General features: G+C 42.1%; 2 protein-coding genes across 5 annotated transcripts in view; one reads left to right on the top strand and one right to left on the bottom strand.

The window, feature by feature from the left end:
* dip2ca (disco-interacting protein 2 homolog Ca) overlaps window positions 1-10,406 on the bottom strand; it is a 176,243-nt gene extending 165,837 nt beyond the window's left edge. For all 3 annotated transcript variants that reach the window (XM_070918464.1, XM_070918466.1, XM_070918465.1), the window contains exon 1: window positions 10,328-10,406. In XM_070918464.1, the coding sequence (XP_070774565.1) occupies window positions 10,328-10,406 (79 nt within the window). The remainder of the gene's footprint in view (window positions 1-10,327) is intronic.
* Window positions 9,380-15,299, top strand: LOC139296147 (tripartite motif-containing protein 16-like). Of its 2 annotated transcripts, XM_070918471.1 has the most exons (2): window positions 9,380-9,394; window positions 13,647-15,299. In XM_070918471.1, the coding sequence occupies exons 1-2, from the start codon at window positions 9,380-9,382 to the stop codon at window positions 15,297-15,299; spliced, it is 1,668 nt and encodes a 555-aa protein (XP_070774572.1). The 2 variants fall into 2 exon arrangements, with proteins under 2 accessions (XP_070774572.1, XP_070774573.1); XM_070918472.1 differs by lacking the exon at window positions 9,380-9,394 and having other exon boundaries at window positions 13,611-15,299.
* Window positions 15,300-17,664: the final 2,365 nt, after the last annotated feature.

Here is a 17,664-nt window from a genome sequence, read left to right as displayed (position 1 = left end):
ATTGCTTTAATGGCAGATGGAGCGTCTGAAGGGTTTTTCCCAAATCGCCTGAGCAAGCACAAATGTCATCTCCATTCACATATCGAGGAGGAGGAGGAGGAGGAGGAGGATAAACCCACTGAGGGCTCCTGTCTAATATCAGACATATCAGAGAGGAGTGTTGAAATCTGAAAGGTTAAGTGCTTTTTCATGTCGGGGTAAAGATGAAAACATCAGCTGCAGACAGACCTGTTTATAGTGGAATCCTGAAAAGTGCAGTTAGAATATTTCATTATCAGAGCGGCACCGCCTGCACTGCTGCTGGATCAGCCATTAACACTGAACTTTAAGGCGCTCACGTTATTTTGTCCAACACCCTCCCTGCTTGGATGACAAGCAACAGTCACTCGCCGTGTTTGCATTCGCTTTGTCAAGCAAATTTTAAGCAAACTTGCATAAGAGAAATGCGGACTAGGCACGTTTCCATCAACTGGTTCGGAGCGAATAAACTCGGCTCGTTGCAGAGCGTAGTTTCGTCAGAAGTTGGCGACGCTTTACGCAGAGCTGCAATCTGCCAGCAAACAGAAGAAGGAGAAGGAGAGGTTGCGAACCGGAAACGAAACAAGTCGCCTCGGGCCATCCAACCCATCTACAGGAGAAAAACGGAGAGGGGGTGTTCACGAGTTTGTTTCGACAAAGACAAAAACCACCTCAAGCCAGCATACAACTTTTGTTTTTGCGCAATTGAGGAAGTTTTATCGAATTTTGGTGTTTCCATAACCTCTTCCGCCCCAGTCGTACCACATGGGGAAAATAGTTTCTATAAATTGAATGGATATGAGACAACAACTTAAAATGGGCTCTTGACATGAAGACTGAAATAATAACTTTACAAAACTTTCCTTTCCCCTCTTTAGCATGTATAAACAGTCAATAAACACTATGACGTAGTTATAAGCAGATCTAAGTGTTTATTAATGTAACTCCACCTGTGGGCACCTGTAAGTGGAGGCTGCAGTATAAACAGATAACTTATGACAATATCGTAACACACAGTAATAACATACAATGTGTTTTCATAGGAGAAGTTATACTTTACATTAATAAACATTTTGTGTTCTAAAGCATTTATTAAATGTTTATATACTGCTTATAAATGCTAAATAGGAGGACTTTAAGTGTTGCCAGTAACTTAATTACTGTGATATTAGCAGGTGGTGCAAGAACACGTCTATATTTAACTTCGTGCTGCTGCAGCTTTTTTGTTAATCTGTAAGATTGCCGTCTCCGGTGCTCATTCAGACGTTAAATTGCCATCAGATTAACATAAAGGGGTGCAGGTCTTAACGGGGCTTTGGCTAGTTATTCTAACTGTACTCAAAACAAACACAACAAATTACCAGATGGTGACTCCCAGGTAAAACCACAGCCTTTTCCTTTTATTTATTTACTTAGAGTTGTTGTTTTGTCCTCTGTCCGCCTGCTGAGAACTGACAACCTTAAGCAGCCTGAAACAAACGCCTGTTGGACCCGCTGACATTTCCAGCCCTCAATTTGTTTAGCTGCGAGGTTGACAGCGAGGCCAGATGAATATTTATGCCTCCTGCGAGAAGCCACCCGGCTCTCAGAGAGGACGACAGCTGATGACAAACATGTGGACTGACTGCATGGGGGGGGGGGGCTTACATCTCACCCTCATGATGTGTCTATGCTTAAATTCTCAGTTTTTAAGCTTTATTAATCCACTGAAGGTTGATGTGTTTATGTTTGCAGGAGTTGTAGCTGCTCAGGACAATCACGCCCTAAACTCATGATCCTATGATCCTACTGGCTGTATGTTGCACAATTTAACTTTTAATTGAACCTAAGGGAGATTAAAGTCCTGCGTAGAACGTAGAACTCTACTCTAGTGAAGTGACCTGTGCTGTTATTCTTCAAATTGGTAATCACAGAGTGCGAGGCTATTGTATTGTAAAGTGCTACCATTAGTTTGTTCACCTCTCCAGCGTGGTTTGTAGGTGCATAATTCTAAGTAAGTGTGAGTCCCTCAGTGTTTCATAAAGAAGAAGAAGAAGAGGCCACTCAGGGACGATGAAAAGAGCTGCAGCAGGATGATTTGCATTCAACTGAAAAAGTATTTGTGGATAAAGATGGCGGTGGCGCTGTGGGGAATCGATACGGCTGCTGTTCAGTAAAGAAAACATAACTTTCATTTTGTTTTCCTTCCTTGAGTGGAAAGTTTTACATGCTCTTCTATGTGCTGAGTGGGTTTTATGACCCTGTGGGCTTTTGAAACCCTGTTAAAAAAAGTGAGAAAATAACAATTTTTCTCTCTCCCTCCTGAAAAAAAAACAAAACATTGGTGCCCAGAGGAGGTTTTCACCCCTCCACAGCTGTACATTTGGTGTGTTTGTTGGGCTCGAGAGGCTGATTGTCTCAGGCTGATGTCACCTCACTGGATCTGAAGTGTTGCTCACCTCAGCCGGCTCGCCTCAGACTGTTTTTAACAACAGCCGCGTCTGCAATAACGCAACAATTTCTCCGGCGGGAGTCAAGTGAGGACAGCGCTCGATTTACGTGAAGTGACTGCACGTCTGGAGTCTTGAATCGCTGTTCATATCGCTCGAGGGAGCCAACAAAGAGACCAAATATGAATTTATGGCCCTGCTGTGTGATAGAAGCTCTGTGCCACTAAAGTAGAACAAGCCTCTCTCCATCCCCACAGGTCATAATCTCCCAGGAAGGAAGAGAGAAAATAACATCTCTATGGCAACTGCCGGTCTAAAGGTGAGACGTTACGACGCAGGAGAAGACACAGCGACCACAGGCTGCAGGACAGCAAGCACAGGCGTGAACTCACATTCATCCAAAACATGTGTTTTCACACTGCAGTGACAGAAGACTGATCTTTAAATGACACTGAATCACTTTGAGAGGGAAAAAAGCATTGATTTATTTACCTGTAGCATTGTGATCATGACAACATGAACTATACAGAGATTTTTTTTTAAAGGGATGGTGAGGAGCATCAGGGGTTGATGGGAAATGCATTGTAGAACTAACAATATCAATAGTGTGAGATGGAAGCAATCAATAACTCCCACCATGATCTCGTGTTTATAACAATGTACAATGTCAGCTCTGTGTAAATGTGTTTTTAGTTGAGCTAAACTGGTCAGTTTTACTAAAGATAAACTAACTGTAAACTAAGTAAAACACCAGCATTGGCCTGCCAATGTTATTTATTTTTACAGCATATTAAAGAAACATTCTGGGCTTTTACAAGACGACTAAACACGAGCAGACAGGCGATCATACAGATTGTAAACAAACCAACAGTTTATGTAGATCCTCTAAACCTCTTTGTCTGAAGGTCAAAAGTGACACCCGAAATGTTTGTAATAATGCCTCATTGTACAGTGAAACTACAGTGAGCACAGCAGGTCGAAGTTGAAGCAGGAACTCGGTCTGTAAACTGTGACGGATGTTTACAGCGGACCATCTGGGTCATAATTTTACCTCTCACCTTCTTTTTCTTTCCTCTCACAAATAAATCTAGTTAATCTGAACCTAAAATTAGGATGAAAACCTTCAGAGAGACTTGAGAGTCTCAGCTGGTCTGCACAGATCTGGACTCTGCCCAAAGCCTCAGCCACCGCTGAGTCACAGGCAATCATCAAGTATTCATTCACAGTCGGTGTCACTGATAAGGTAAGTGTGTGTGTGTGTGTGTGTGTTAAGATAACCGTATCCTCAGCATGTTACACTACAGAATCTGTTACATGCTCCCATCCAAAGTTTCGGGCCACACCCGGTTTCGATCTCCTGCCAACCAATGAAAACCTCGACAAAGTGACAGCAGGCGTCCCTTGTTGCCCACCTGTCACAACAATCAAGATTTCTTGCAGCTGATTTTGCGTTTCTTTTTTGTGCGAGTGCGCTGTTGGATGTCGAATTTGGCAAAAGTTGAGACCATTTCACAACAGTCAGCTTATACAGCAGGTGATTCACTGCAGTGGAAACATGGAAACACATGCGTTGAATAATTAATGAGGTTGGGTATTTTTGGCATGACATTACCAATGCATGAAATACAGCCAACGACAGCAGACACCACAAAACGAGAAGCTTAGAATTCTTCATTTTCTTTTGTTTTATACCTTTAACCCAACATGACGCAAACTCACCAAATTCTAAATTTCATTTATTGCCACATGCCAAGTTTGTAAAATTCACTTGTCAGTTTGATGACGCAGTTGCATTTGTGAAAGTAAGAAAAAGGAAATTAAAGACAGAAACAAAATATACAAAGAACGATTTTCTTTTTAAGCCATAACTCGTAACTGATTCAGTGAAATGTCACTGGCTGAAAACATTAAAGTGTGAGGCAGGAGGCTCAGTGCGTTTGGCCTTTTATCATCAACAGAAAGAAATCCCACAGTTCAGTCTGTTAAGAGAAGAAAATTACATCTTTGTTGGTGTTTCAGTCGCGAGTAAATGAAAATTTAATCAGCTTGGTTCATCACAACAGAGGAGACACTTATCTGTAAGGTTTTCAGGTGTTTCATGAAACACACATTTGTCAATAATATTCACTTTCACTGAAACTAATGCAACTGACTAAACCAAGTCTTTTTCGGAGGCAAAGCTCGATCCCTCAGGTTTGGCCTGAGGCCACTCTATTCCATGAACGATATCCTGGGCGACCGAGTTTTCCACCAGTACCTAAATGCAGCATGCATTTGTAGATCGGAGGATGTTAAAAGAGTCTTGAAGTCTTTGAAACAACTGCAACAAAGTCCACATGTCAGGTAATCAGAGCACACACATTAATCTTTAATAAAATAATGTATAAATGTGGAATACTTTTAGTCACGTTGGGTGATTGTTTCTAAAATGGAGGATGCAAAAGTGTCCCTCCACACCTGTTATTCCCTCCTGCAAACCCACAGGTGTTCATATTTGTTGACCTCTGACCTGCAAAATCTCAAATATGGTCAAATGACAACTTTGTCTATTTTCTCTTATTAAAGTAGGAAATGTAGTCAGCGATAGCAGCGCCGTACCGTGTTATCGTTAATACCACATCAGCTGAGAAGCAGCTGAGCTCCCTGGTCGGCAGCGAGGCCGGATTAGAGCGCTCCTTTTCCTCAAAGATGCCGTCACTCTACTCTCGTCAGAATCTCCTGAATATCAGTCAGAAATGTCACATCACATCCCGTCCTGGTGACAAGTGTGAAGCAAATTCAACGGACAAAACTGTGAAAGCACCAGAAGACTTGTCCTTCTCACTACAACGTCCCCTTTATGGTTCATAGAAGACGCTGCAGCTGGTTTTATTTACTTTTTTTTATCATTACTATTTGACCTCTTATAGGTAAAACAATTATTTAGTTAATCTACAAACTAAATCATTCTTAGTTACAGCCCTAAACTCCAACAGAGCCCTCTGGAAATGGAGCTCAAATGAACAAAAAATGACAGCAACCAAGCACAGTTATGTTTTCCAAAAGCCCCTCTGAGCTCAGATCAGCTGGAAACCAAGTGAACCGAGACGACATAAGTTTGGTGAGATGCATTCTGGGAGCCGACCCTACAGATCCAGGAGAGTGCCCGAGCTGAGATTCACACTTACAGCTACTCGCAGAGCAAAACACAGCGTCTGCGGACCGATAACCTGGAAAGATCTTTCAGGAAAGACAAAGAGAGAGAGCTTTAAGATAACACACCGTTGAAGTCTCACAGAGGAATCTTATCGGGACCAGATGTGAATGAAGGAGAAAAGAAGGAAATCCGCAGCGTTGTAAAAGAGGTGCTCAATTTCATCATCAATCCAACTTTACTTTACGACGGGATGAAACAATAAAAACGTTATATCAAAGTAACTTTTCATACTGTTTTGAAATGTCACACGCTCCGTCAGCTCAAGCGTGTTCAGTTTTAAATAATAGAGCTGCAAAATCCCAAAACGCCTTATTTTTACCCAACATCGTCAAGGCCTTTTTTCCACTCTTGATCGATAAATCAATTAATTGAGAAAATAATGGCTGATTAATCAACAATGTGCTGGTTTGAACCAGGATGGAGATTTGGCCCAAACTCTTAGTTCAACACTGTAGCCTACTAATACTCCTTACTGCTCTTAGCCACATCTCTTTTAAAATCCCATCTCCAAACTCTCCAAACAGCCACGCTGATTTCTGCGTTTATGTCTTAAAAGGAGGATTAATGACACATGACACTATCAGCGTTACCTACCGACGCAGCTTAGCCTGATTACACTGATGAGGACGATGCTTCTACTGTATATTTACAAGCTGCCAGGACGTCATGCTTTGTCTAAATGCTAAATTAATGAGAAAGTGCGGATCTCTACTGTTTGCTTCAAGTGACTCTACTTATTCAAAAAGCCTGGAGGCAAAACATTCGAACAACGCTTGTGTCGCTCTCTGAAAGGCAACTAGTTCACTTCCTTCATTGATTGAACAATTGATTACTTTATCAGCCAGGACACTTCAATTAATAAATGATCCAGCAGTGATTTTACTCTTCAATAATGTTGAAGAAATGAACCCTTCAAATGTCTGACTCATTGATCTCCTCTTTCTAATTCATTTATCACTTTAAGACTTAATCAAAGTGTTTATTTGATTAATGAAAGCAGTATTCTAAATTTACAGCCAATACAATTTTCTGGATTGTTTTTGGGAGTCAAAAAGAAATGAAACGCCACCTACAGAAACTGTAACTGAACATTTAAATAAGACATTGCAGCCCCGCCCACATTGTTTGATTGACAGGTGAACTATGAGAAAGACAGGACCAGGAAGTAAAACTAATCTACATATACAAAAAGAACACAGCAGATACAACAATACACAGACACTGCAGGTCAGGTGGGGCTAGCTTGGTGTGTGTTTCACTGTGTGTGTATGTGTGTGTGTGTGTGTGTGTGTGTGTGTGTGTGTGTGTGTGTGTGTGTGTGTAATCTGCAGTGTGTTGAGGTGGACAGCTTGTTATCTGGGCTGAACTGCAGAGCTTAATATTCAGCCAGCAGCCAGATTAGTTCAGGACAACCTGTCAGTCTGCAGCTGCAGGGAAACTGATGGGGAGACAGTGAAGGGGAGAGGGTTTATACAGCAGTGTGTGTCAGCTTGGGCTTCTATCTTTGTGAGGACCAATTTGAGTTTTAGACCCTGAGAGTGAAGTTTTTGGAGAGTGGGGACATTTTTGCCGGGCCTTTCTTCCCCAAAAGGGATGTCTCAGGGTTAGCACTTGATTTTTGGGTTAAAGTTACAATATGGATGATTGAGGTTAGGGGCTTGGGAATGCTTTTTAATCAATGAAGGTCCTCTCAACTATGCTCTGTTTATCACGTTGTGGTGACAAACATGCTGTGAATGGTGACATTACGGGGATTCACCTCCTACCTGGGGACAAAAAGCTGGTTCCCACAAAGTGAACCAATTATTTCAGGGTTAAGACTTGGCATTAGTATTGCACACCTCACTCCACATACAGACAGAAGAAGTAGTCAAGGTACAGTAGCCTGGATGTGTCCATCCACAAAATAAATATGATAAACATCTGCTTTTCTGGAGAGTTAACGGAAATAAGTGACGAACCATCGGCGCCGTCTCGACTCGCGTCGTTGCGGGTCGAACTGTGTCAAAACGCCACCGGTTTGTAGGGTTACACAGAGAACGATGGGTACGAGTATTTTAATGCGTGTCATGTATCTTTCTGGGAATTCTGGGAAATGTAGGAACTCACTAACTTCAGTAGAAACGGAGAGGGAGGTTGAGGGAAATCAAGTTACCAAGAAAAGGTTGAGCTTATGTTTGACAAATTGTTGGTTCGAATCTCAAACCAGCACTTGAGCCTCCCTTATTGCTACCATTGAGGTGCCCTTGAGCAAGGCAGTTAACCCCCATCTGCTTCAGTGGTGCTGCTCAGTGGCCAAAAGGGGAGGCAGAGCAAAGTGGAACTGAATTCATTTGAGCTTAAAATAACTCTTGGAATGCACTGAGGGGTCCGATTTATTATTTTTCCCCTTTATAAAAAAAGAAAAGGCTGTGATATTTCCTCAGAGTGTTTGCCTGGTTGTGCACCAAAAGGAGAGTTTATTTCTGTTTGGATGCTCAGCCAGTGTGCATCCCGTCACATCACTCCTCTCCCTGTGATATAAAACTCCAATTTCAAACCCGGCACTCTCAGAGGAGCCAACACGTGCAGCGCTGTGAGGATGTTTTCTACCTCCAGACAACAATTCAGCACAAACCTCCATAGGGAAGGGGTAAGGTAAGGGAGGGGGGGGTAGAGCAGTTAAATGCCTTGCTCAAGGGCTCCTCAACAGGACACGTGGTCCCTGTGAAGCTGCAGTGACACCTGACTGTTGATAATGTAATTTTCTGCCGCCGTTTCCCCCGCGGCGAGGGGCTCCGGAGGAGGAAGGGATGATGCGTGGAAATCAAAAAATTAGGTCAAAGTCTGCGGGATGCGGGGAAGCTTTGCATTCGCTGCCGCCGTGCATTTACAGCGTCAGCTAAGCATGTAAATAATGCAATGGGGCATCTGACCCCATTTCCCCCAGACGTACTTGTTTACATTGGAGCAACTCTGAGGTGGCGGTTTACATAAAAAAAAAAGAAAGAAAGAAAAAAGGAAGGTGTGTCACCTTTTCCCCATCCTTCCCACCCCTCGTTTTCCTCTCAGCTCAGATGCAGATCCCTCTGAAACCTGCATTTGCAGCAGCAGCAGTGGAAACATTAAAATGCGATGTGTGCATTAGCAGTCAGCTGTTAAAATCGCTTCCTCTCTCTCCCTCTGTGCCTTTTCTTTCTTTCTCCATACATGGCTGAGCTCCGCGAAGCCTCCAGACTCCATGAGAAACAGGGAAAACACTGCTGAAATATGACACTATGATACTCTCCAGGCTGAGAGTGAGTCTGCAGCAATGTGACATATCAATCTGTAAAAAGAAGAGGGGGGGGGGGGGGGGGGGGGGGGGGGGGGGGCTAATGAGAAAATCAATACCAAGGCTGCATTTCAGCGTCTTACAAAAGAAGCCAATATATGATCTGGTGTTATGGAAAGAAGCTGGAATATAATGGAAATCATTCATCCCCTCCGAAAGCTGCCTGGCTGCAGTGTGTCATGTGAAAACTGTGTCTGGTAACAGCTGCACGCTCTGTGCACATAATCTAAGCAGCATGCAGGGCTCTGCTGAACGGGATTTTCCAACAAAAAAAACAAAAAACTCTGAGACAACAACTTCTTATTGACAAACGCAAAGATAAATGTCTATAGCATTCCTATGATGTTCCCACCGGGGGCTATAATGTCCCTCTGGTGCTCAACAGAGACTTTTAAGTGTACTTCATGGTGCTGTTTATCTGCTATGACGGAAAGATTAGTCGAGTAATCAACAAAATATTATCATTATTACTATAATATAACAATTCATCGTGAAAAGGGGCCAAATATTCTCTTCTCAGCTTCCTAAATGTGTGCTGTTTTCTCAGTTTTTAATCACTGTAAACATATTAATCAAGATGTCTGAAGACGTCACCTTTGGCTCTGCGAATTCATGATGGGCACTTAAGAGTAGACAATAGGTCGACTGATCGATTGATCGTACAAAATGACAGATTGATTTAAACATGAGAATTTGCTGCTGTTCTCTGTTTTGCAGGATTGTAAACTGGATACTTTAAGATGTTAAATTGAGCTCTGGACACTTGTAATGGCCTTTTTTTTTATCATCAAGTAATTCATTGTAAAAGACTGTCAACAGATTAATCAGTAATTAAAATAATCAATAGCTGCAGCCCTCATAATATCCCTACAGCATTCCTGTAGAGTTTCCTAGTTTTGTTGCATTGTGGTTAATATAGTGCCTTATGTGGTTTTTATCTTGTATGGTATTTCTGTAATATTCCTATCATACCTGGCTCTAAGTAACATGCTAAGTGACGTGTCGTGAGAATATCATAATACTACAGAGCTTCCAAACATCCACCTCACTGCCACACCACCACCACAACACCACAACACCACCACCACCACCACCTCCCCTGCATCCAGCTCACAGCCAGACACACCGAAGCAGTCAGTCATTGTGGCAGCATGTGTGCGTGCCTTCATAAATATGGAAATATGGACTTGAACTTGTGGCAGTTGGAGCTCAATACTTTTCCTCCTCACAGCTCAAACTCTGAACCGGTTCGTCCCCTCAGCAGAGACCGACCAGCCGCGACCCAAACACCCCCAGAGCAGCAGCAGCAGCAGCGGCAGCAGCAGAGCCGGGCAGAGCCGCCGAGCTCGGCGGTGAAATTCAAGTACTCACCCTCCGACAACTCCAGCTCCAGCTCGGCCAGTTTGGCCCTCACCTCCGCAGGAAGCGGCACCGGGTCCCGGTCCGCCATTCCACCGTTAGAAACCGACTTAAATCTCTGTTTTCCGCCTCTTTCTCCCTCTTTTCTCTCTCCAGGCTTCTCTTCAAACCCCCAAAAAATCCAAAGTCAGTCAGACTGTGCTCCTCTGCGTGTCGCACTCTGTGCGGCAGCCGCGCCGTGAGCTCCCCGCAGACCAACGGCAAGCTAGCCAAAACATGGCGGATCCGCTTCCGGTGTTTTTATTTCAAAAGTAAGAGCCAATTGACAAACCAGTGCCACTACTGCAGCTCGAACACTGTATGTTGTCTTTTTCTCCTGTTCTTTTCTCTACACCATTCTTTCTTTCTCTTTCATTCTTCTTCTTCTTCTTCTTCTTCTTCTTCTTCTCATTCTTCTTCTTCTTCTTCTTCTCATTCTTCTTCTTCTTCTCATTCTTCTTCTTCTTCTTCTTCTTCTTCTTCTTCTTCTTCTTCTCATTCTTCTTCTTCTTCTTCTCATTCTTCTTCTTCTCCTTAATCTCAAGTATTTCTTCCATTCACATCAATACCAAAACCCATGATTCTTGTTTTGTCACATTACACAAAAAGATAATATTACACTTTTTTTTTTAAATTTTAGTGTTGATACAGTGACAGTAATCATCAGTAAAGTCAAAATGATGACATAATAAGTCAACATTGTGCTGTTTAAGCCTAAATAATAACATTATAAGTCTACATTTTTGACTCACTACCTCAATATTTTGGAGGTGAACATGCAACAAATGTCCCCAGCTGCAGGACATTGTGACTACACTGTATGTATTTTAGTGGACGTTGACACCCATTATCTAATCAGATTCTAAACAGACTACAATGCTTCCTTTTTTCCTCACCGAACTGCTTTTATTGTGAAGGTACAATCACCTATCTTCCTGTGTGACGCTGGTTGATTGGGGCTGACTTCACGCACCTCGCAGGTAGAACATGTAGGTGACTTTGGACAGAATGAAAACATCAAGAACTGAACACACAGAGGAGCCAAACGTTTTCTTTTCATCGACTTCAGACAAAGTTATTTTTCTGTTTATCAGAAAAAAAACTGTTGCTGATTTTTTATCAAATTGATAAAATAACCGTCAGAGGGCGCCAGACAACATCTATCTATCTATCTATCTATCTATCTATTAGTGCATGAATCAACCCACAAAGTGAGCCCTTAAAAACTCACGAGTACAAATTAAAGCCATTAATTAAAGGTGTCGTGTGAAGCATTTTCCAACTTGTGAATCAACACAGTGATGAGAATCATAGAAGAATAATCTCATCTTTAACTGGCTAGTGGTATTTCTACCTGAGCGCTACATTGATTCTATAAATATAGATTATAGGCACTTTAAAAGTGCTATAGGAAGCACTTTAGTTTAACTTTAACTTATTATTATCAATCCGTTTTTGATGCACGGTTAAAACAAACAACAGAGATGTCTTTTAGCAAAAAAACACATTTCCCATAAGTCCGGTTGCTTCCTGTCACTCCTCTCCCAGCCTGAAGAGGACAAACATGTTAGAAGTGATTTTCCCATCAGTCTTTCACTCCCTCCACCATCTTTTCTCATATCCAACAGAACACCATTAAGTCTGCTCCCAGCTGTGCTGCTAACTGGCCAGAAGGAAAACTTCATAATAAAAATGCATCTTAGGAATCTGTGTTTTCATCACTGCAGGGCATTTCATTAACATCATCATCATCATCATCATCATCATCCTTGTCTCTGCTCTGGGCAGTAGCATCATCATCATTACTTTCCAGCTTGTTTCTATAACGCTCCCTGCTCAGACTTTCTGCTGCAGTTGCAATTTTTCAGATTCCACATGTAGAATTTCACTGATGATATTTTATACAAATATTCATTGTGGTCAAACACGGCCGGCCATTTTCAAAACAATCCAAAACCCTCTTTGTCAAAAAATAGATATTTTGTTTGTATGTAAAAATAAATAAATAAATAAGAATTTAAAAAAAACAAAAAGGAAAACGATGATTCAACCTGAGGGTTTATTCTTGACCTTGGAGGTAATGTTTATATTTACACAAAACAATCTTAAAGGAATAGTTGGACATTTTTACTTTCGCGCCGAGAATGCCCATCATCCTCACATATGTTCACTCAAAATGAAGCTGCAGCTGATTAGCTTAGCTTAGCACAAAGAAACAGGGGGAAACAGCTAGCATGGCTTTCATATCATCATAGCCATGTTATCACATCATAACATCACCATCATCATCACCATCATAACAATCATCATAACCAACATAACCTTCATCATCATCACCAACATAACCATCATGACCTTCATAACCATCATCATCATCACCATCATAACAATCATCATCATCAACATAACCATCATCACCATCATTACCATCATCATCATCATCATCATCATAACATCATCACCATCATCATCATCATCATCACCATCATCATCATGATAACCATCACCATCATCATCATCATCATCATCATCATCATCACCATCTTCACCATCATCATCACATCATCATCATCATCATCATCATCATCACCATCATCATCATAACATCATCACCATCATCATCATCATCACCATCATCATCACATCATCATCATCATCATCATCATCACCATCATCATCATAACATCATCATCATCATCATCATCATCATCACCATCATCATCATCAACATCACAATCATCATCATAACATCATCATCATCATCATCACCACCACCACCAGGACAGTGCTGATGAAGGAGGAGCGTCTGCAGCGTCCTCTGTCAACACGCTGCCATCTTGTGGCTCTTCACTCTCATCAGGACCAACTGAGGCTGAATTCATACGTTTTGAGAATCAAAAGTCATTTTAAAGATCTCTTCTTCCACCTGAAAGATTTTGTTGTCAAATATCGTACAGCTGAAGAGGGGAAAACATACATTTATGATGTTTTGCAAACAAAAGCAGTTTAATTGAAATGACTTAACCCTTTCAACAGCCCTCCCTCCTCTTCCTCCTCTCAAACACAGCGCGCTGCACTCTGTCCATATATTTCCCTGTTCCCTCCCCTTCAGATCTACAGTTTGAAGACGGGTGGAGCCAACATGGTGGTGAAGTGACGGAGCTGACAGGCCCCATTCACTGCAGAGACACATGCTGTTTAGATCAGAGCTCAAACTACTTTCACTTCTAAGAAGGTGAAACTCAGACAGTCGCTGCGACTGAGAGGTGAAATGGCGCAGAAAGGAGTTCAGCTGGACCGGGAAACCTTCTCTTGTTCGATGTGTCTGGATCTACTGAAGGATCCGGTGACTATTCCCTGTGGACACAGCTACTGCATGAGCTGTATTAAAACCCACTGGGATGAAGAGGACAAGAAGAAAACCCACAGCTGCCCTCAGTGTAGGCAGACCTTCACACCGAGGCCTGTCCTGGTGAAAAACACCACGTTAGCAGATATAGTGGAGGAACTGAAGAAGACTGGACTCCAAGCTGCTCCTGCTGATCACGGCTATGCTGGACCTGAAGATGTGGCCTGTGATTTCTGCACTGGGAGAAAACTGAAAGCCCTCAAGTCCTGTCTGGTCTGTCTGGTCTCTTACTGTGAGGAACACCTTCAGCCTCATTATGATGTACCTCCATTCAAGAAACACAAGCTGGTGGAGCCCTCCGAGAAGCTCCAGGAGAACATCTGCTCTCGTCATGATGAGGTGATGAAGATGTTCTGCCGTACTGATCAGCAGTGTATCTGTTATCTCTGCCCTGTGGATGAACATAAAGGCCACGACACAGTCTCAGCTGCAGCAGAAAGGACTGAGAGGCAGAGAGAGCTCGAGGTGAGTCGACAAAACATCCAGCAGAGAATCCAGGACAGAGAGAAAGATGTGAAGCTGCTTCCACAGGAGGTGGAGGCTATCAATCGCTCTGCTGATAAAGCAGTGGAGGACAGCGAGAAGACCTTCACTGAGCTGATCCGTCTCATCCAGAAAAGAAGCTCTGATGTGGAGCAGCAGGTCAGATCCAAGCAGGAAACTGAAGTGAGTCGAGTCAAAGAGCTTCAGGAGAAGCTGCAGCAGGAGGTCACTGAGCTGAAGAGGAAAGACGCTGAGCTGAAGCAGCTCTCACACACAGAGGATCACAACCACTTTCTACACAACTACCCCTCCCTGTCACGACTCAGTGAGTCTACAGACTCATCCAGCATCAATATCCGTCCTCTGAGATACTTTGAGGATGTGACAGCGGCTCTGTCAGAAGTCAGAGATCAACTACAAGACGTTCTGAGAGAGACATGGACAAACATCTCACTGAGAGTGACTGAAGTGGATGTTTTACTGCCACAACCAGAGCCCAAGACCAGAGCTGAGTTCTTAAAATATTCACATGAAATCACACTGGATCCAAACACAGCAAACACAAAGCTGTTATTATCTGAGGGGAACAGAAAAGGAACAGCAATGAGTCAACATCAGTCTTATTCTAGTCACCCAGACAGATTCACAACATGTTGTCAGGTCCTGAGTAGAGAGAGTCTGACTGGACGTTGTTACTGGGAGGTGGAGTGGAGCGGGAAAGGAGTTAAGGTAGCAGTCGCATACAAGAATATCAGCAGAGCAGCGAGCTGGAATCATTGTAGATTTGGATTCAATGACAAATCTTGGGTGTTATATTGTCACATAAACAGTTATAACTTTTGGTACAACAATGTCAAAACTCCCGTCTCAGGTCCTCCGTCCTCCAGAGTAGGAGTGTACCTGGATCACCGTGCAGGTATTCTGTCCTTCTACAGCATCTCTGAAACCATGACTCTCCTCCACAGAGTCCAGACCACATTCACTCAGCCTCTCTATGCTGGACTTCAGTTTTATTACATTAATGACGCTGCTGAGTTCTGTAAAGTCAAATAGTCAGAAGTCATTTCAGGGACAGTTTGTTAAATTCTGCCTTTTAACTCTTGAACTTATTTTGTCTCCTTGTTTGTTGCTGAGAGCCGATTGTGATGGCATTTCTTCACTGCACAGAGATCACCTGTCAATCAAACATTATGGGTGGTACTTTGCCATCTTCTCATTAGTTGTTCTGTAAATGTCTGAGTTTCTTTAGGTGGCGCTCCTTCCTGTGTCTGTTTAGCCATGGAGGCTATCACTGCTCATGATGATTTCTGTTGACCTCAACTGACGTTTCTCTGCAGGAAAATGTAAACTTCTCTGACTCTAAATGTGTGTTGAATATTTGTATTGATATATTTGTATGTTGTTGTTTCTCTTCCACTGCATGTGTCTCAAGAGAGAAAGCTCCAGACCTTCCTGTGTTGAAGATATTTTGTTCTCTTTTTGTAAATGTATAAAGAAATCTATAATTACGATTACATTCATTTGTTTGGCAGACCAAATGTTGTTGTTGTTGTTGTCCACAACTAAATGAGGGACTATGAGTTATTATAAAACTGTAATCATCATGATCATAATCAGTAAGGAGATCATTGATTATTTTCTTTTTCATAGTTGAGATTCTGGTCAAACAAACTGATTGTGTGGATGAAGTGAATCTGTACATGAAATCATTGGACAGACTTTACTGATGGGATGTGTGAACAAACTGAAGGTTTACATCATGAATAAACAAACATGAACAAAGTATTTTCTTCTTGTCTTCATTCCAGGGTATCATACAAAGCTGATGGAGAAAATGTGAAACTAACATGAGAGTTTAACTGAGGCAGTTTTCCTCCTGAAACACCACAAAGTACCGTGTTCATGTTCAGAGCAGAAGAGCGTTTGTCAGTCAGTCTCTGTCCTTTCAACTTTCCTCACTGAAACATCTTTGTCACAGAGAAACGAGCAGAGTTTTCTCACTTGTTGCTTGTTATAACCAACATTTTGTTTGTGCACTTAGTCAATAAAAAGGATTTATGACACAGATTTATCTGTGTCAGTCCTGACACACATAAGAGAACAGATATTGTGTCGTTGTGGACTTGAGGTCATTTCATTTATTGTTATGTTGATTTTCATGAAGATGAAACTTCAGAATGAGACTGTCATGTTGGTCCAGACGATCCTGGGTTGTAAAGTTTTCATCCAGACTTGAGTCAAACTTCAAGTGTCACATTTTGTCCAGGATGTAAACTGTCAATCCACAAAACAGCCTGCGGTGCTGAAGAAATGCATCTAAAGCAGTCGTGATTAGAGTTCCTGACAGCTGTGATTGGAACGAAAGACAACAAACAAAAAATGTACAATCAGACAACCTGCCCACCCTGCCGAGTGCAGCACAATTCAAACTCCGCACACCCAAACTACAAATAAAAAAAGTTAAAGAAAAATATTTCCAAAAGCACATTACGTTTATTTTGTATCCTACATCCAACTCCAGCATAAGCAACACCATCATCATCACCACCATAACCATCGAAACATCACCATCTTCATAACCATCACCATCATAACATCACCATCACCATCATCATCATCATCTTCATCATCACCATCATCATCATCACCACCATCATCATCACCACCATAACCATCGTAACATCACCATCTTCATAACCGTCATCATCATCACCATTATCACAATCATAACCATCACCATCACCATCATCATCATCATGACATCATCATCATCATCATCATCATAACATCACCATCATCATCATCATCAGCATAACATCATCATCATCACCACCATAACCATCGTAACATCAACATCTTCATAACCATCATCATCATCACCATTATCACAATCATAACCATCACCATCATAACATCACCATCATCATCATCATCATAACATCATCATCATCATCATCACCACCACCATAACCATCGTAACATCACCATCTTCATAACCATCATCGTCATCACCATTATCACAATCATAACCATCACCATCATAACATCATCATCATCATCATCATAATCATCATCATCATCACCATCATCACCACCATAATCAAATCATCATCATCATCATCACCACCATCATCATCATCATCATCATCACCACCATCACCACCATCATCATCATCATCATAACCGTCATCACCATCATCATCACCGTCATCATCATCATCATCATCATCATCATGATAATCACCACCACAAACAGGACAGTGCTGATGAAGGAGGAGCGTCTGCAGCGTCCTCTGTGAACAGGCTGCCATCTTGTGGCTCTTCACTCTCATCAGGACCAACTGAGGCTGAATTCATACGTTTTGAGAATCAAAAGTCATTTTAAAGATCTCTTCTTCCACCTGAAAGATTTTGTAGT

The sequence above is a fragment of the Enoplosus armatus genome, chromosome 14, assembly GCF_043641665.1.
Source record: "Enoplosus armatus isolate fEnoArm2 chromosome 14, fEnoArm2.hap1, whole genome shotgun sequence".
In the NCBI taxonomy this organism is placed as follows: domain Eukaryota; kingdom Metazoa; phylum Chordata; class Actinopteri; order Centrarchiformes; family Enoplosidae; genus Enoplosus; species Enoplosus armatus.
Note: the sequence above shows the minus strand (reverse complement) of the source record. Positions and strands in the feature narration are given on the sequence as shown.

Excerpts from the sequence above, each read along its gene's own strand:
- LOC139296147 (XM_070918472.1), top strand. The coding sequence starts at position 13,626 with ATGGCGCAGAAAGGAGTTCAGCTGGACCGGGAAACCTTCTCTTGTTCG.